Source organism: Candida margitis (genome assembly GCF_024628925.1).
Source record: "Candida margitis strain CBS 14175 chromosome Unknown scaffold60, whole genome shotgun sequence".
In the NCBI taxonomy this organism is placed as follows: domain Eukaryota; kingdom Fungi; phylum Ascomycota; class Pichiomycetes; order Serinales; family Debaryomycetaceae; genus Lodderomyces; species Lodderomyces margitis.
Window position 1 is genome coordinate 44,544 of NW_026261895.1, and position 18,603 is coordinate 63,146.

The window sequence follows — 18,603 nt, forward strand, 5'->3', positions numbered from 1 at the left end:
CGTAAGTTACAATATTGAAAACACACACCTATATGTTGTCACTGTCTTTGTTGGATGAAACAGCGGTTGAAATAAGTGTCTATTGGTAGTATCTTAGATAACATTCCTTGAAGCGTATAGGAGGAGATATTCACCTCAATTGAGCTGGAGCCTCGGTCGACCCTCTTAAAAAGGGATGTCAAACGTTTCGGCTAGATTAGGCAACTAAAATGTTATCCGCTGCCGTCAAAAAATGGAACTATAATAAAGTTTTTATTTTCTATTGAGAAAGCGGAGTTAATGGTAGAAGATCCGGCAATATAGTAAGCGGCTGTGATAATCTTGAATATATAACACCAGAAATGTGTTTTCGCATTCACTTCTTTATCTTGACAACGAGGATAACCACAACCATCCCCTGAAAGCAAAGCAATGACTCGTCCTAAAACTCCCATTTTTAGCATCAGCGACTGGGGACAAATACTCCACGGCCTTTGGCCCGGTAAACCAAAGTTCAAGGAGGACCAATACCCATCATTGGAGGGAAAAGTTGTTATCGTTACCGGAGGAAATGCTGGTCTTGGATACCAAACTGTCAAATCGTTGGCGGGCTCAACAAAGGCAAAAATCTATATCTTTTCAAGAAACAAGGAAAAGACACTTGAGGGGATTGAGCAACTTAAGAAAGAAGTTGCAGACGAGTACAAAGTTAAAAACAGAGAAATTGGGTTTATTCAAGTTGATTTGAGTGATCTTACCTCTATCAAGCCAGCAGTAGAGGAGTTTTTGAAAAAGGAAAACAGGTTGGATATTATCATCAACAATGCCGGTGTCATGATGCCACCTCGAGGTTCAAAGACTAAACAGGGATATGAATTACAGCTTGGAACCAATGTATTGGGCCACCACTTGTTGCAACGTTTATTAGATCCTATTTTCATCAAGACTTCAGAAAAGAATCCCAAGGGCTTGTCCAGAATCGTGTGGTTATCATCAACTTATCATATGTATGCCCCAAAAGGCGGTATTTTCTGGGATGATATCAATTTCGAAAAAGTTCCAGATTCCCTAACCACCAACGTTAAAAAGCAAATCTATGGACAAAGCAAAGCTGCTCTATTGATTGAAGCCCGTACATGGTCCAGAAAACATGATTACCCCAACGTCATTAGCAGTTCAATTTGTCCGGGTTACTTGAGCACTGGTTTGCAAAAATACGCAAGCCCAATGGAGAAGTTTGCGTACAAGTACATTTTACATCCGCAACGTCTTGGTGCTTATACCGAGTTATATGCTGCATTCTCTCCAGACGTGAAGGATGGTGATTATAGTGTGTCATTTGGGGTTCCTGGTAAACCAAGAAAAGATCTACTCGATGATAAAATCGGTGACAAACTTTGGGCATGGCTTGATGAGGAAACTAATCCTTATGTTTAGATTTCAATGTCATAACGTCATTGTGGACGCTTTATCACTCGTCGATTTATATTAAGGAATGTAACTTGTATGTAAACCATTAACGTAAGCGACTTTTTTATTCTGGGCATGATTTCTTCAAAGCATAAAGCACTGGTAAATTATCTCTTTGGCAATCACGTAACTTTGATGCCGCCGAGCTCTAGTTGTGAATGTTCTTGTCCATTTGAGAGTCAACATCTGTCCTACAGGTTGTATATCGAAAACACCTTCATCTTATTTTCAGACGATTGTAAATACAACCAACCAAAGTCAACTATTTTCACTTCACTCCAACCAGGCTAGTTCTTTATCCACTTGATTTAGTTGGATCAAGTTTCCATTTACTTGTAGATCAACGTTCTTGATATACTCATTAGTTTCTTTACTTAATGAATTCAAATTTGTGATCAATTTTCGAGAATTGTTCAAATTCACCTCAAGATATTCAAGTTTAAGAAAGTCCTTTGATTGTGGGTTTGATGGTAATGTTCGTAGCTGATTTATCCATCTGTGTGAGCTGCTGCCACTTTTCAGGCTGTTATTACTGGATGCTTTATATCCAATGTTACTTTGGGAGTGATTGTTGGTCATAATTGCGCATTCAACTTATAGTTGGTATCAGATCAAATGAATGTGGTTTCTAGTTGCAGATTCTCTTTTCGCTCGTTTCCTACAATTCAATTTTTTGCCCAGTCTATTTTATATTTACAAGGACGTATATACAACAAAATAAAACCCTTTACTCCTTGGAGAATGGGAACCCATAAGCGCTTAATAATGTCTTTGCTTGTGAATCAGTTTGTGCCGTTGTTCTGAATGTGATATCAATCCCATTCAAATTTGGAAACAATTCTTGAAAGTTTTCCAACTCGGGAAACAATTGAACGTCTTCTGCAGTAAGACCGAAACTGATATTCCCATTCTTATCACCCGAACTGAACCTTATGCCCTTGAAAGCTCTGATTCTAGGTAATACCAATTCGGTCAATGTACTTATAAATTGGTTCATATCTCTATCAAAAAGCTCAACTTTGCCTCCACATGCCTTACCTACTCTCACTTTCCATGGTAGAATATTCGATTTGTTGAATATCTGCTTAGCCTTGACATTGGTAATGACAGATAATTGGAGTCTGGTTGAGATGTTTAACCACGGATGTTCCAAAGCATACTTATTATAGGAATGCACAACCACACTGGTGATTTCAGGTACGTTTTTGCTGTTTATAGGGTACTTGTTCTTGGTAGACCTTGTACCACCACGTGGGTTTCTAGATGAACGATAGACTTTGTATGGCGAGTCAGTGCCCCATGATCTTCTCTTGTTTCCTTCAATAACTTCGGCATCGTGATCATAAAAGTGTAGAAGCAAGTCAGACTGTAATGTGTTGTTGTAATAGTCGGCAACCCTATCCTGGCATATTTCCGTAGGTTTGAACTTGACGGATCTGATATCGTCTGCTGGTAACAACAAGTTTTGCAACTCAGGCTTCAATTTTGATTTTTCAACCTTGACCAAATGATGGACTGGGTTTACCGTAGAATATCCCGGTCTGGATCGTATGCTGGTCTGAGAGAGTTGACGTATAAATGTCTTGTTCATTTGACGTGTTTGGTTGTATATGGGTCGTGAAGTAAAAATTTTCAAGAACTTTTGGTTTCTCTGTGAACTTAATTGTTTTTTTTTTGTCTTTTTTTTGCGAACTGTCTTTGGATATTGAAAACTCAGCAGTTTGCTGGACATTACACAATTGAAGCCTAATTACGACTAAATGAGATTTTCATTGCCTGATGAGTTGGATTACCCAGATTTGTCTAGCTCGACACAAGTTTTAGCTAAATATCCAGTGCGTGATGCCACAATTGAACCTATTGTACCAAGACCTGCCAAACCGCCTAGTCGAGATGATGTGAATGAGATGTATAAGCTCATAACGGAGAAAACCAACGAATGGATGAAACAGAAAGCTCGTGAAATCTCAAGGCAACAAACTCATAGTACAGCCTCGATCGAGCGCATACAAGATCAATATGAATCGAGCATTCAAGCATTAAGCGAAAACTTTGACCAACTACTACAGCTTCAAAGCCAACAGGTAGAGAAGGTCATCGAGGACGAGAAAACTAGGGTTAGGTTGGCAGAGGAGGCAGAAAAGCAAAGACTAGAGGAAGAGGCAAGAAGGAGGCGGTTGGAGCAAGAACGCTTACAAAGAGAAGAAGAAGAACGCCGACGAAAAGAAGAGGCACGTCGGAAAGCAGAGCAGGAGAGAATAGAAGCCGAACGTAAACAAAGAGAAATGGAAGAGAAGAGAGAGAAAGAAGAACAACTCAAGCGCGAAGAGGCTGCTCGTTTGAAAGCCGAGCAAGTTGAGAAAGATCGAAAAGAAGCAGAAGCAGAAAAGCAGCGAACTGAGCAACTCAAGCAGGAGCAAGAACAAGCAACGACCAACTTTAAATCAATAGAGAAGCAGTTCCTAAAGTATAAACAAGACATACAAGATATCAAAATGCAAATTGTTGCTCCGTTGGATGCTAATAGAGACTTGAAAAAACAAGTCAATCAATATAAACGTAAAATCAACCCCAAATTTGGCCAATTATCTAACTCAATGTCACATACTAATACCGTGAGCATGGAAGTATACAATCTTGTTCTTCCAACGCAATCAAATCAACTCGTATATAAATGGATCCTCAACTTCATTGCAAAAGCGATTATCGATCAAGCCGAAACTGAAGTTATTGTACGGCCATTTGCTGCAAGACCTTTAGCAGCCTTGGCTTATTTTTTACTTGAAAAGTTTCCCGAATTTGAATACTTTCTCACGGCAAGATTCATCAAGAAATGTCCTTATATACTTGGCTACACGTGCAACATTGATTCCGAAGAAGGTAGGAAAAGAATGGGATGGAAGCGTAATCAGGATAACAAATGGGAAGATGATGTCAAGTACGATGAACGTGTAGGTGGGATATGTACCGTTTGGTCGGTCATGACTCATCACTCAAATGCCCAAATTGGTATATATTCACATACATCGTCGTGGCAGTTTGTGGCAAGGACCTTGAATACCGATTTGAATTTGATTAGAAATACTCATTTTGAATTATTGGCCAATTGGTGGGAAGCAACTGGTGGTGAATTTGCAAATGTATATGGTAATCAAAGCAAGAAGCTAATGTATGCCATGGTCGGTGCATTTGTTGACGCTGTTGCTAGTAGGAGATTCCCTGCTGCTGCAAGGTTGAGGCTCTTGGGTGAAGAGTGGAATAACAAGGGTATGATACAAGGATTAAAACAAATGGAAAGGTAGTACCATATAGATTATAAACCTATTTAGAAATTACTCGTAGTCGCTTTCTGATTCCATATCTGAATCCAGTTCTTCTTCAGAAGATACTTGATCTTTGTAAACAACTTTGTTTTTGACTCTACTGCTCCTTCTTGTGGGTTCGGCTGCGTCATTGCTTCGTTGCTCAACTCTTGGCTCCCTTTTCTTTGTCTTTTTACCTTTAGAGACACGTGGTGTTGGCTTTGAGCGCTTAGGAACACTCGTTGCAGCTGGATTATCATTCTGTTTTCTTTTTGAATCGGTAATCTCCTTTTTAATCAAATTCACCAATTTACCTTGTATACCATCATGGATAAAAACTTGAGATACAACAGATTGAGCTTCAGCTGCACTACCCATGGGAGCATAAATATCCTGAGGAAGTCTAAATTTCTCCGTCCAAGTTTGAATGGGCCAGATTTTATAGTCACTGTAGGTTTTCAATACTAATTGCGCCAACTCGGCAATTCGGTATAGATTGAGCACCTCTTGTGACTTATTCAACATCTCGTATTGCTCGCTTGGGATCGTAGCATCTCGATGTTGTTTGACTCTACTGGCCAAGTAGTAGAGCAAAGCTATATTTTCCGCCTTGGCTATTAATTGCACATAGTAGATGAGAAAACGAGCCGCTAACGAGTACACCTGTAGCATCCGCTCGTCGTCATCACTCACTGAACTTTCTTCTCCATTTCCATTATTAACTAACGCAAGTAATTGTTCATGGTGGGTAATGTTGTGAATCAACCTAACCAAAGATTTCTCAAACTTCAAACTTTTGTTCAACTCTGATCTTTTAAACATCGATTTTATCCACAATGTGTTTTCATTTTTCAAAGTAATGTCTTGCTCAACAGCTGTGAAAAAGACCAATGCGATATACTTTTCTGATATCGATTCTGAACCAAGATAGTGTCTCAATTTTTTTGAAAATTGTGATCTAACCGATAGCTCCTTATCGTTTAAAAGAAAGCATAGCTTCCTCATTGTTGAGGAAGAAATCACTTCATTATAAACTGGAATCTTTGCCAACTTTAGCAAATACTCACCCGCTGTCAACCTTAGTTTTGTCTTGTAAGGTTCTGATGTTGGCCACGTTTCGTTCGTTTTATTAACAATCTCCCCCTCGTTTCCAATTACTGATATCAACAATTTTAAAACGGGAGCAGCTTTTTCCCGTGCTGTCTCTGCATCATCCATGTAGCTTTTTAATGAATTGACAAAATAGCGGATAGCCAAAGGCTTGTAAGTTTGTTGAACATCAGATGGTGCATTTTCAAGTAGCACATATTTTATCACGTATTCTGTAATTTCCAATTCCTTATCGTTGATGGAAAACTTATCAACCAAGAAAAGTTCTGCTATGCTGCTCAAGTGAGCACCAAAGTTGGTACCATCAATATTCAATGGGTAGACTTTGCTGACAGTGTCGTTGAAACAAATTTCCTTTTGGTCACTAAAACTAAGCACTTTTATGGCATATCTTGCCTCCTCTGGTGATCCCTCGGCTGCTAATTTCATCAACAGTTCAGTAAATAAAATCTCTCTGGGGTATGAGTCGGGGAATTTCTTAATAAAGTGGTATACTGTCTTGAGTGGTGCAGATTTGTCTGTTTCATCTTTGTCCATGCACAACTCGACTAAGGATCTAACATGGAATTTAAATACTTCCGGCGCAATGACTGACATCTGTTCAAGCAACTCATTGGCCGGTGCCTTGAACCCAAGCTGTGACAGTTTTGAATATGAAATAAGCTGTTCAACATTGGATCTGTTAAATAATAAAGGAGATCCTCTCAATATCAACAACTTTGAGTTGTAAACCATATCTGCTGGTGCAACACCGGCCCTATCTTCTAGTTTTAAATTCTTGGGGTCGGCAAGCTTACTCAACAACTCTTTGAATGCTCTGTTTATTGTGCTTAAATCAGACTCTGACGAGATACAAGTCCTGATCAAATGATAAAATCTAGCTCTATTAAGTTTGAAAAGCCTTTCCAAACAAGAGTAGGTATTGCAGTCGTCAGGGAATGAAACACATAGCCAATTCAAAATCTTTTCCAATTTGGCCAAGCTCGACTTGAGTGCATCTGCCGTTGGAGGGTTATTTTCCTTGTCCAATGAGTTTGCTTTGTTGCACTCATCAGCAATTTCTAAAAAGTTTTCAATCACATTTGCAATCTGGCCTTGTCTTCTAACAACTGCAATAAAGGCTTCCTTACTCTTTTCATTCAAGACGGAGTAAAAGCTAACCAATTTCTCAACTCGCTTCTCTGTATCAGGCTCAGAAATGGGAATCAACTTTTCAAATAAACACTCATCGACTAGAGCAGTAATATTTTTGTCGTTGATGTAGATCAAAGATAGTATTTGATTCGGGATTTCTTTGATCAAATTGTTGAGATCCTGATCTAATTGGACTTGATCATTGCCCACACTGTGTTGAGCATGACTGTGATATATGGAACTCAAAACTTGAATTGAGGTGGATCTGATATGCTTGTGCTTTTCTCTAATCAATTGGGATAACGTTTGCAAAATTTCCTTGTTAACCACTTTAGTTATGAATGTATCATATGGTATCTTGCTAAGTGCAACACATGCTGCATCTCTGACTCTGTGATCCGTATCCACCATGCACTTTTTAAATTCGTCTGCAAGTACATGACAGACATCATTGGTAAGGAATTGATTATTTGTGAAAATGCTTGGAATGAGACTCACCCAGAGGGTACGAACGTAATGTGAAACATCATTGGTTTTCTTTAACCAATTGAGCCAAATTGACCGGTGTACTACAAAAAAGTTCACTTTATGCAATGGAATCGTTGAACTGTATGTTCTGGTCCCTAATATTTGGCCCATGGTCTTTGTGGCCAAGGCGCGGACTCTTTCATCACTTGCATTCAATTCGTCATCAATCAAACAAATGACTGATGACATTATAGATGGGACGTATGTCCAAAGCTGCACCGATAAATGATGAATCTTTTTCAAGGCTTCCAAAGCCTTTAAGAACTCATTTTCACTTCTCTTTTGGAATTCAGGTTCATTCTCAAGATCAGTTTCCAACTTGCTTGAATTTGTGTAAAGGATTTCGGAAAAGTACTGAGCCACCAATCTTGACATTCTGTCGACATTGTTTTCACACACAGCCAAGGAAAAGTTAAATTCAGGTGTAGTTATATTTTCCAGAAGCAATTGGTTATTCGATCCATGTGTTTCAAATTTATTCAACACCATCTTGATGATATCTAGTGGAACTGCTTCTGACTCGGAGATTACTTCTGATAAAATATCAGTTACCAAAGTCTCCAACTCTCGAGGAAAATTCTGCTTTGTACCAATGTTGTAAAAGGCATCAAATAACAATTTCATCAACTTCTGTGATTCATGGAGATCGAGAATCAAAATGATGGATTTTGTTTCGGCCAATCTTTTCAATAAATATACGTATTGCAGGTAGTATTGTGGTCTTTCCGTTTTACCAGTGGTTGCAAGTCTCGAAAATTGCTTAAAGAACGATTCAAAAACCAAAGACAATTGTTCATCCTGATAGGGAGCATTGGGTGCATGAAGTCTAAGTATATCGGATATGCAACAACAAGCAAACGCTTGCACTCCAATACTAGGGTGATTTAACAATCTCTTGTCAACTAGATCCTTAGTCACCAGCTTGAGTGAGGATAAGTCAACGTCTGCATCGTCCAAATTGGACAATTCTTCGTGTAATTCCATTAGTCTGGTGATTAACTCTTTGTTGCTTATATTCAGTTTAATAGTGCTAATGATTCTCTTGTCAAAGCGTAAACTACCACTGCTAGCGCTACTCATGTCCATGGTGGACGACATTGTTAATGATCTGCGAGCTTGCACCATCGTTACTTTGTAGTGTGGTGAACTTAGTCTTTCCTTTCAACGTACACAGTGGTGTCTTCCTGTGGTTGAAATAAAAACAAAAAAATGTTTTGGTGTTTGTTTGAGAGACGTGTTTATTACGTAAGAATTGGATAAGCAGAAGAAACAACAGAAGTTTCACAGCCAACAACAATCCTTCATAGAAACACAGATAACAAATGGAGATTAGATATACATCTTTGTTTGGGTAAGAAGAGACTGTCTGTATACATGAGGAGCTTAAACGAGAGACACACATTGCTTAACAAGATAATAGAGTATTATTTTTTGAGATAGCCGCGTATTATTTCCAATATTTCGTAAACAAGAACAACTGCAATAGTCTGGAGCAGCTTGCTTTGTATGATGTCTTTAAAGATCTTGAGATATCAAAGTAGCACAAACTCGATGCAATGCATCTGCAAAACGAAGGTTTTCCTTTTCTTTGTAAGCTGCACAATTTACTCAAAATGAAGTGCTTTCTAATAACGTCAACACTTGAAGTGCCAACCTTAGAGAATCATGCTTTATGTCTATATCTGTTATTACTTACACCACACATGAAAGGATGTACTAGTGATTTTGCGCAGGTGCAAATGAAAAGCCACACTCATAAGCAAACTACATTCATCCCCATCTAAATGAGCTTTGTTGAATATCCTCTCGCTTATGAATTACTTTACAATATACTGTTTTTAAAGCATCACAAAGATATCCTTATCCACGGTGTTGCCCATAAATGCACGGCAATAGGGGGAAGGTGGGGTCTTTCATATGACTAACAACACCCCCTCACAACAACAACAACATCCACAACAACGGAAAACGGATAGAAAAAAATGCCAAGTTTCATTACACAAAACTCAAAGTTGGCATATGATATATAAAAGGAATATCGGCAGACTTCCTTCTAACTTTTTTACACCTTTTTAGTCTTCTTCTTTGAGAGAAAAGCAGAAATCACACACTTTGACGGTTTTATAAGTTTAAATTATGTCATATCCAGATATTCCTAGAAATAGTCTTTCCGATTGGAGACAATTGGCTCATGGAATGTGGCCAAGTAAGCCAACATTCAAGGAGGATCGATATCCATCATTGGAGGGAAAAGTGGTCATTGTTACTGGAGGTAACACAGGTCTTGGTTATGAAACGGTCAAGTCATTGGCTGGCTCAACCAAGGCAAGAATCTATATCTTTTCAAGAAACAAGGAAAAGACCCTCAATGCTATAGATGATCTCAAGTTGGAAGTGCAAAAGGAATATAGTGTTAAGAACAGAGAAATTGGATTTGTTCAGGTTGATTTGAGTGATCTTACCTCTATCAAGCCAGCAGTAGAGGAGTTTTTGAAAAAGGAAGACAGGTTGGATATTATCATCCATAATGCAGGTGTTATGATGCCTCCACAGGGTTCAAAGTCCAAGCAAGGTTATGAAATTCAAATAGGAACCAATGTATTGGGCCACCACTTGTTGCAACGTTTATTAGATCCTATTTTCATCAAGACCTCGGAAACAAACCCCAAGGGCTTGTCCAGAATCGTGTGGTTATCATCAACTTACCATATGTTTGCACCAAGAGGCGGAATTTTCTGGGAGGACATCAATTTCGAAAAAGTGCCCAAGTTCAACAATCTCACCAAAACGCAACTCTATGGACAAAGTAAAGCGGCTAATTTGATCCAAGCCCGTACATGGTCCAGAAAACATGATTACCCCAATGTTATTAGCAGTTCAATTTGTCCGGGTTACTTGAATACAGACTTACAAAGACACGCAAGTGCACTTGAGAGGTATGTTTACCAGTATGTTTTATGGCCAAAGAGAATGGGTGCCTACACAGAATTATATGCTGCTCTTTCTCCAGATGTCAAGGACGGTGACCATTCAATTTCTTTTGGTACACCTGCTAAAGGAAGAGAAGATTTATTGAGTGATGAAGTTGGTGATAAAGTTTGGACATGGCTTGATAAGGAAACCGATCCTTATGTTTAGGGGGCTAGAAGCCACGTAGGTTTTATATATAAGAAGAACAATCGTGTATACCGTCAAGTTGTATTTGACATTCGTTCAATTAAAATTACTAGTAGTTATTTCAAAGTGGTAGTGGAATAGACCTGAAAATTATTACGTGTTTGCAGAATTTGCAACGAAATTGTTGCAAATATTTACATCAAAAATAACATGCTTAAAAAACTATCGATGCAATGTACAACGCACTTAGTGTGTAAAATAGGCTTACAATGATTAATAGGATAACGGCAACATAATGTAGTATGCTAAAAATAAAATAAAGGATACATAGAAAAGCATGAAATACTAGTTTGACCTCTCTCCAGCGAGAGACATTCAAAAAAAAAATAAATGAAAAAAATGCAAAAAGAAAAGCCCAACGCGGGACTCGAACCCGCAACCTTTCGATGTCTTGTATTTAAGAGTCGAATGCTCTAGCCGATTGAGCTAGCCAGGCTATTTGTTGAGAAGTTAATCTTCAGTAGTAATAAGAAGAGTCTCAAAATTAAATATATTGCAACGAAATTGGTTCGTTTTGGGATCAAAAAGGCTACAGTCATTACTTTCATCGATGCCAAATATTATTTAGATGGTTTTAAAATGAACATGAAGTGTTTTGCTGCATTTTAGTAGAGATTTAAGCTTTTATCCTTTACCAATTACGGAATTTGTAGCAGAGGAATTTGTTTTCACCTCGATTATGTGAAAAAGAATCACATTACATATAAAGTGACCCTTACACAGTAATATAAAACCATATGTTGCAATTGAAGAATGGTTCTCCTTGTATTTACACTGTTTCATAATAGAGAGGATTTTGATTTTAAGCGCATCAGCATCTTGTCATTTTACAAAGGAGTGATTATCCCAATTTTTTTTTGGTCGTTTTAATAGGAGGGTAAACTCTACTTTTAGCTTCTTCAGAGCTTTGAAGAATTAGCGTGATTTTAACAATAAGACTAAGACTTAAAGAATGCACACATGTCTTTGTTATATTTATACTTTGATAACTCTGTTTATGCAACAGCAATTTGAGAGATACAGTAAAATCTTTTAGGCCCTGTTATGTATAAGCAGATATTGCTAGACTATAATCATAATCATATTGTACCCTGTGTTTATTATTCAGTGGTACCTATTATCTATTTTTTTTTTTTTTTTTTTTTTTTTTTTTCACAATTTGGTAGCATTGATTTTATTTTTTGTTTTCCGTAAAATTCCATTCACCCGGAGGAGGAAGCCAAAGAAAAAAAACAAAATAAAAAAACAAAATATCTGGGGAAACCCGAAAACCCACAAAAAAAAAACAGAGAGAGAAAGAGAGGGAGAAAGAGAGAGAAGAAAGAAAAAAAAAATAACAATCATACGCACTATACTATTTCGTCATATCACCTTATTACTACATACACACACCACTTGACCTAATACTTCATACAGGGAGACTGCACCACTACTCTTTGACATTATTGAGAAGTAAAACAAAGATCATAACGTCATGGATATCAAAAACGAAGTAAAACCCACACCCAGTTTGAAACTAATCAACACGTCAAGTGGGGTTCGAGTGTCACAAGCTTGTGATCGATGCAGAATAAAAAAGATCAAATGTGATGGGCTATCGCCTTGTCAGAATTGTAAAAAGGCTGATTTGGAGTGCAAGACATCGGATAAATTAACCAGAAGAGCATTTCCTAAAGGATACACTGAAAATCTTGAGAAGAAAGTCAAGGCACTAGAGGAAGAAGTTCGGCTTCTACGAGAACACTCGGGTCATGATATAGGAACTAGAGACATCACTATGACTCCACAGAAGGGCCCGGTTCCAACAACGATTCCCACCACTACAACCACCAATGACAAAGTTTTATTTCAAACGACAAATCAATCTGTGCAAATCAACAACCCTATAGACCAAATTTTTAATCTTGATGACCGGGGAATTATCATAGGTAACGATAATCTCAATTTTGAGTCTCAGTTCAACCATTTGTTGATCAATTTACACATGCCATTTTTGAAAATAACCAATAGTCACAATTTCCTTCTCAATGATCCCAATAGCTATTTATACGACCCTTCATATGCCAAAAATAACCAAGCTCATAACAAAGACTTGGACTTGGTTTTTAATCCTTTAACTGGAACGAATACAAGTTCTCCAGATGGAGACATGAATGACTTGCCACATGACGTATATGACTTATTTATTAAATTGATTAACAATTTCAAAAAGGTTTTCAAATCCAAGACTGAGTTGGATGCTCAAATTACACAGTATTTCCTCAACTACAATATTTTCATTCCCATTTTTGACTATACTGAATTTATACGAAATTACGATGATTTTCACACAATGTATCCATTTATATTTACTTATGATGATTCCACAATAAACGGGTTCAACTTGTCCAACACCAGCGATTATCAACTTGTAAACAGGTTTCTAATGACAATTATCCAGACTTATGCCATGATTTTTATCAACAACCCCACCATCAATTTGAACTTGTTGTTGAACCATTCGGATCCTCATTATTCTATAAACAGAGACAAGTCAATATTGAAGTCATTGTTTGATATATTGCCCTACTTTAACGGGTTCCAAATTTCAACCAGTCAACTTCAAACGTATTTGCTTTTACTTTACTACTCACTTCTTACCAATAACAAAGAGAAATCGTTGATATTGTCCTCGCTTATTAACGCATTCATTGGTATACTAGGTATCAACTTAAATTCCAAAAATTTATTCTTCAACGACTTGTCATTGAATGTGCAACAACGCCGCAATAGAGTTAAAATATTTTGGACTTTTAAAGTATTATTGAAATGCTTCAATTTAAAGTTTGGTTTCAAACCTAGTCTCAATACAACAGTGATTAACCCTGTAACTATTGATCGATATTTTCAGTTGACACCGGAAAAATTGTCTTCCTTACTTGGAGATAATGACGATCTTTTCAATACGTTGTTGAAACCAAGCATCGAATTTTTAAATTTATTGAATATTATCATTCCATCCTCGTTTTCGCCCAATTATTACCAGTACTTGAAGCTGGATAAAAAGAAGAAGGAAAAAGAGCACCCTAATAATGCGCATAGTCACCACCGATTGGATTGGATCTTGAACGAAGATGACGGAGACGGTAATGATGGAAATTTAAACTACAACTTTAATCAATTTTTAACAATTGATAAAAACTTGTCAGATTGGAGACAGTCCTTGAAGAATAAGGTGTTTTCATTGATTCCATTCAATTTGGATTTAGGATTGCCCAACTTGTTAAACATATCACACAATAATTTATATCACGATATGACACAAGAACATCTAAAACAAGAGGTGATGATTCATTATTATCAAACTGGCGTACCTGATATGTACACTGCGTCGCAGTTGATTAAAATTCAGCTAAATTTCCATTACGTACTAATCAGATCGATGAATTATCTCAATTTTATTGTTGATAAGGAGTTGGATTTTGTGTATTATAAAGAGATTGCTGGAATTGCGCTGGAAGTGTTGCAATACTTTAACTTGATATTCTACCACGCCAGCTTAGCACAGGAGAAAAGAAATGATCCATTGGTGAACTCAAATTCCATAGTGATGGAGAGTTTGGGGTTGGATGTCGATGAGGATGGGTTTGTGATTAATGACTTTTCGGTAAAGAGAAGACGATCCAATGCTAAACCTAGCGCTGCAAAGCGAGTTATTAAAGATATCCCAATGTCACCTTTTAACCCAATGTTGAATGGGTTGTCCTTAACGGTTATCAATTTGAAGAAATGCATGGTATTACAAATGTTGTATTTACTTATTTGCCAAATGAAGTATTTGAAAAGGAATGAGTTGATTACAAATATTAACGACTCGGTCAATCTTCTCACCAATTCAGTTGATTTATTCATTACTGTGTTTCTCAATTATAAACCAGGTGTTAATTCCAAGAAAACCAATGAGGATATATTGTTTAATAAATTGATGAAGGATGAATTAAGGCTGGAAATTTTACAATATCAACAGCAACTGCAAAATGATGATACCGATGACGAAGAAGAGGAAGATGATCACGCAAATGGGTCTGCTGAGAGCAAATACTACAAAAGTATCGATTGGGATAATGAAAACTTGGATGAAGATTTAAAATATCTCAAAATCTGCAAGTTTATTAAATACAAGTCGCTATCAATATTAGAGCAGTACAACGCGTCCAAGATGAATCAACTGATGATTATCCCACTGAATCCATTCACTCCAGTGTCTTCGTCTGCATCAGGATCTGGGTCGACCCACTCAATAAAGTACGAGTTTGGGAACAATTTCAACACTAACACCAACGCCACCATCAACGCCACCATCAACGCCACCAGCACCAGCAATATCAATAAAGACTTTGGCGCTGCTCATGATTTGATGGAATTAAAGAGAAGCTACTCCAATCGAAGCTTGACTTATCCAAACACTCAACGTCATGATCAATCTATATAATGGTTATAAAACATTGGCTCTATTGTCTGTCTTTTATATTTTTGCAGCAACATAATTTCTCTCTGACAATTGTTTTGTTCCATACCACCACCTCATGGCCAACTCGACTCGATTCAAATCGAGACTATCACTCAATACTTTCCACAACATACCCGTTAAATAATTAGCCTCCAGTACGTTACTCTTTACAATCAAATCCCATATTCTCTCCAACCATGTAATAAACACCGACAATGGGAAATACGGCACTAAATTGATCAATGCCAATACAGAAGCTTCTCGAACAGTTTCGGGAGCAAGTCGATTTTCAAACTTGTACTCCTTTTTGAAACGAGGTAAAAGATCGCGAACAACCTTGTCCTTGGGTTTTTTGGCCTTGTTTTCATGGATGATATCGTTTTCCATTCTCTTATCCTGTTCCAACGTATTCAATGTCGCATGAGCTTCAATCTCCGATATGGGTTGCGCGGAAGCAAAACTGGGATTATCCAGTGGAATAGTTGCTTTTATGGGGAATCCGGGTTTAATTGGAGCACATTTATCGGCCAAGAAATGGAAAAATTCATCAGCCGAACTGATATAAATGGAGTTTTCCGGGTATGGTTGAGGATTGGAAAGAATTTTTTTACCAATGGTTTCAATAGCAATGCACAATTGTGTGGCTGATAGCCGATTGGGGAACTGGCTGATTAATAAATTGACATATTCAATACAATCAATAAGATCAACATTCTTACTATTGGCAAAATAAAATAACAACACCGAATGACTTGCTTCAATTAAATCATCACTCGAGTATTTGGAGTCATTGGCTAAATCCCTGACAAGGAGGTAAATTTTCTTGGCATAGGGTTCGCTTTGAATGGGTTTTTGTTGTAAATAGTTTTCCCATAGTCCCAATACAAACAACACCTTCAGCTGCATTATATAGTTGTGATCCAACACATCCGGGTACAAGTTGATCTCATTATAATCCAGAAACAATCGCAATTCCAATTGTTCTAAATGATGGCCCGTTGAGAGGGCCAATTCGACACCTAGGTAGTAAACAAAATTGTAATTATCAAACCCTCCTTGTCCTATTGAAAGCAAAATGAAATTGAGATAGTACAAGCTAGGTATTGTGTTTAATGCCACTTGTCTGTATGCACGTTGCATGATATCCAAATCTCGATTATTAAACCAAATGAAATTTGATTGGTTCCCAGTAAGAAATCTGGTAAATATACCTTGGAAAATGATTACTTCAGAAAACAACAAGTTCTTCATAAAGTACCAAAACAGCTGAAACAAAGGATTGCTTTCCTTGGCACTTGCAAATGTATTGAATACTGAAGATGCAGACATGTGGTTAACCATTTTGTTAAAGTCGGCAATTCTCGTCAAGTTTGCTAGAATCAAGTCTTCATTGTCATTATTATACTTCAACAGGGTGAAATACGCAGCAAGAAGGAAGGAAAACTTGTTCAAGTGTTTAATCACTGGCTTCTGCAAAATTTGCTTATTTGCTTCATTTTCGATGTTTGGGCCTTGTGGGTTAAGTCTGAAATATTGTTGATACAGCAAGGTTGAAACTTTGTTGGATAGAAATATTATATCCATAAGGACTTCCACCATAAATGCATCACCAATACGCTTGGTATATTTCTTAACGCTTTCACCCTTTTGATAAACCAAGGCTAAACTTGTTACACTAAGAAACACAATTTCTTCCGAGTGACTGCTGCTCAAACTATACTCTAAACAGTGGACAAATAACTTCTTCATTTTTTCATCCCACTCATCAAAGAACCAGTTGTATTGGAAATAATTCGCCTCAACGTACAATTCATTACGAAGCGAATTCGATAACATCATTCCACAAATTATCGGCAACACTTTCCAGCTATTTGCACTAGGATTATACCATACAAAATTCTCCAACTCTTTCCTAATAACAGTGTAGAAATCTTTGATTGATAATGTTGGTTGAGAAACTTCTAATTTCTTGTCAGTAATTAATTTAAACACCTCAATGATCAAATAGTTTTCTTCAAAGGGCGGGGTATTAGGTCCAAAACACACTGGGGTGTTTAAAAAACTGGCAATGACTAAACCTAAATTCCTCTCATGCTTAATGTAAGGAACATAGTTGTATAGATAACCCAATACTCTGTTGACTGTGGTGTTTGGCTTGGGGTTTCTTAGTTCATCAATGACAAAGTCAAGATCTTGCGGCTGGTGATCGGGGTCATTGTTGTAGGTATAAGCTTGTTGTTGTGATTTATTCAATAGTGCACGTCCTTGTGGACCTAACTTGTTATATAGATCAGACATTAACTAAAGAGTTGTAATGATCGATGGTGTGAATTGTGGAGTAATTGAAAAAGGGCCGGCGTTTGTTCAGAGAGAGAGAGAAGAAAAATTGTTATTTTTTTTTTATTTTTTTTTGTTGGCTTTGTTTCTCTTGCAGCGACGATGTAGGAGAGAACAATTTAGTAAGATAATAAAAACTGCTTCAGGTAACACACCAAACACGTTACAACATAGTTCATGTTGGAAAGGCGTACTGCATATGCGATATATTGTCTACTATAGCGCATGGTAGGATTTAAATTTTGCCACCAACACAGCACTTCTGTGCACTGGCAAGTATTTTGCATCCAATATTTCCAAATTTAACGCTGTGGTGTCAGAGTGCAGGATGAGGAAACTATAGCAGAGCATTAAACCCCAGCAGAGCATTAAACCCCAACAGAGATAATAAACTTTCAGTCAAGTCACCACTGATTCTAAAAAGGTTGAACTCGATTTAACGCAATGGCCTCACTAACAAGCCTTCCATATGAGGCACTAAAAGAAGTATTCAACCATATTAATCAACACCAAGCTTTGGCGCTTGCTCCATTACATTCCAAGTTTTACTTCATTGCAAAGTCCAAGTTGTACAGAAATATTTATGTGTATTACCCCCAGCCCTTGAGGAAAGAGCTAATCAACCCCAATGGCTTGAAAGTGAAGTTTCATTACCCCAAGAACATCAACAATCGCAAAAGTAACATGTGTACTATCATATCATTTGACACCTTTGAAAGGTATTTTGAGAAAATGGATGCAACTCAGGTGATTGACCGTCTAGAAGTAGATGGCCATGATATGTATGTCATCAAATCTGTTTTAAAACATTTCACGGCCATTAAATCCTTAGAGATCATTAGATCCAGACACCGTGACTTAGTTCGTGAAGATGTCAGCGATAACATTCTCGAATGGTTGGAAACTTACCATCGTGATACAGTATTTGTATCACCGCTAAATGATGATTGTCTTGATCACACCAAACTTGATAATCCGAAAGTGCTTAAACTTTCTCTCGGAGGTGGTTTCAACTCACTAGAAGTTCTTAATCAATTCGATAGCTTGATCGAGCTAACCCTTTACATTTATGTCTAT

The 18,603-nt window shown here is 37.4% G+C and overlaps 9 protein-coding genes across 9 annotated transcripts; 5 read left to right on the forward strand and 4 right to left on the reverse strand. All coding sequences in view use genetic code 12, as the record gives it.

Annotated features, from left to right (window-relative positions):
- Positions 1-411: 411 nt before the first annotated feature.
- CANMA_004610 (uncharacterized protein) lies at positions 412-1,416 on the forward strand (the record flags this gene model as incomplete). Its single annotated transcript, XM_051816904.1, has 1 exon — positions 412-1,416. One exon carries the CDS (start codon positions 412-414, stop codon positions 1,414-1,416), a length of 1,005 nt encoding a protein of 334 aa, XP_051669807.1.
- Positions 1,417-1,722: 306 nt separating this feature from the next.
- CANMA_004611 (uncharacterized protein) lies at positions 1,723-2,028 on the reverse strand (the record flags this gene model as incomplete). The annotated part of the gene is made up of 1 exon (XM_051816905.1): positions 1,723-2,028. The coding sequence occupies one exon, from the start codon at positions 2,026-2,028 to the stop codon at positions 1,723-1,725; it is 306 nt and encodes a 101-aa protein (XP_051669808.1).
- Positions 2,029-2,176: 148 nt separating this feature from the next.
- On the reverse strand, positions 2,177-3,040 carry CANMA_004612 (mitochondrial 54S ribosomal protein uL5m; the record flags this gene model as incomplete). Its single annotated transcript, XM_051816906.1, has 1 exon — positions 2,177-3,040. The coding sequence occupies one exon, from the start codon at positions 3,038-3,040 to the stop codon at positions 2,177-2,179; it is 864 nt and encodes a 287-aa protein (XP_051669809.1).
- A 169-nt stretch (positions 3,041-3,209) lies between these two features.
- Positions 3,210-4,751, forward strand: GLE1 (nucleoporin; the record flags this gene model as incomplete). The annotated part of the gene is made up of 1 exon (XM_051816908.1): positions 3,210-4,751. One exon carries the CDS (start codon positions 3,210-3,212, stop codon positions 4,749-4,751), a length of 1,542 nt encoding a protein of 513 aa, XP_051669810.1.
- Positions 4,752-4,781: 30 nt separating this feature from the next.
- PDS5 (Pds5p) lies at positions 4,782-8,648 on the reverse strand (the record flags this gene model as incomplete). Its single annotated transcript, XM_051816909.1, has 1 exon — positions 4,782-8,648. The coding sequence occupies one exon, from the start codon at positions 8,646-8,648 to the stop codon at positions 4,782-4,784; it is 3,867 nt and encodes a 1,288-aa protein (XP_051669811.1).
- Positions 8,649-9,659: 1,011 nt separating this feature from the next.
- CANMA_004615 (uncharacterized protein) lies at positions 9,660-10,661 on the forward strand (the record flags this gene model as incomplete). Its single annotated transcript, XM_051816910.1, has 1 exon — positions 9,660-10,661. One exon carries the CDS (start codon positions 9,660-9,662, stop codon positions 10,659-10,661), a length of 1,002 nt encoding a protein of 333 aa, XP_051669812.1.
- Positions 10,662-12,174: 1,513 nt separating this feature from the next.
- On the forward strand, positions 12,175-15,171 carry ZCF16 (Zcf16p; the record flags this gene model as incomplete). The annotated part of the gene is made up of 1 exon (XM_051816911.1): positions 12,175-15,171. One exon carries the CDS (start codon positions 12,175-12,177, stop codon positions 15,169-15,171), a length of 2,997 nt encoding a protein of 998 aa, XP_051669813.1.
- A 33-nt stretch (positions 15,172-15,204) lies between these two features.
- Positions 15,205-17,487, reverse strand: PEX8 (Pex8p; the record flags this gene model as incomplete). The annotated part of the gene is made up of 1 exon (XM_051816912.1): positions 15,205-17,487. One exon carries the CDS (start codon positions 17,485-17,487, stop codon positions 15,205-15,207), a length of 2,283 nt encoding a protein of 760 aa, XP_051669814.1.
- A 483-nt stretch (positions 17,488-17,970) lies between these two features.
- Positions 17,971-18,532, forward strand: CANMA_004618 (uncharacterized protein; the record flags this gene model as incomplete). Its single annotated transcript, XM_051816913.1, has 1 exon — positions 17,971-18,532. A coding segment is annotated over one exon (562 nt), but the record flags the coding sequence as incomplete, so codon positions are not given.
- Positions 18,533-18,603: the final 71 nt, after the last annotated feature.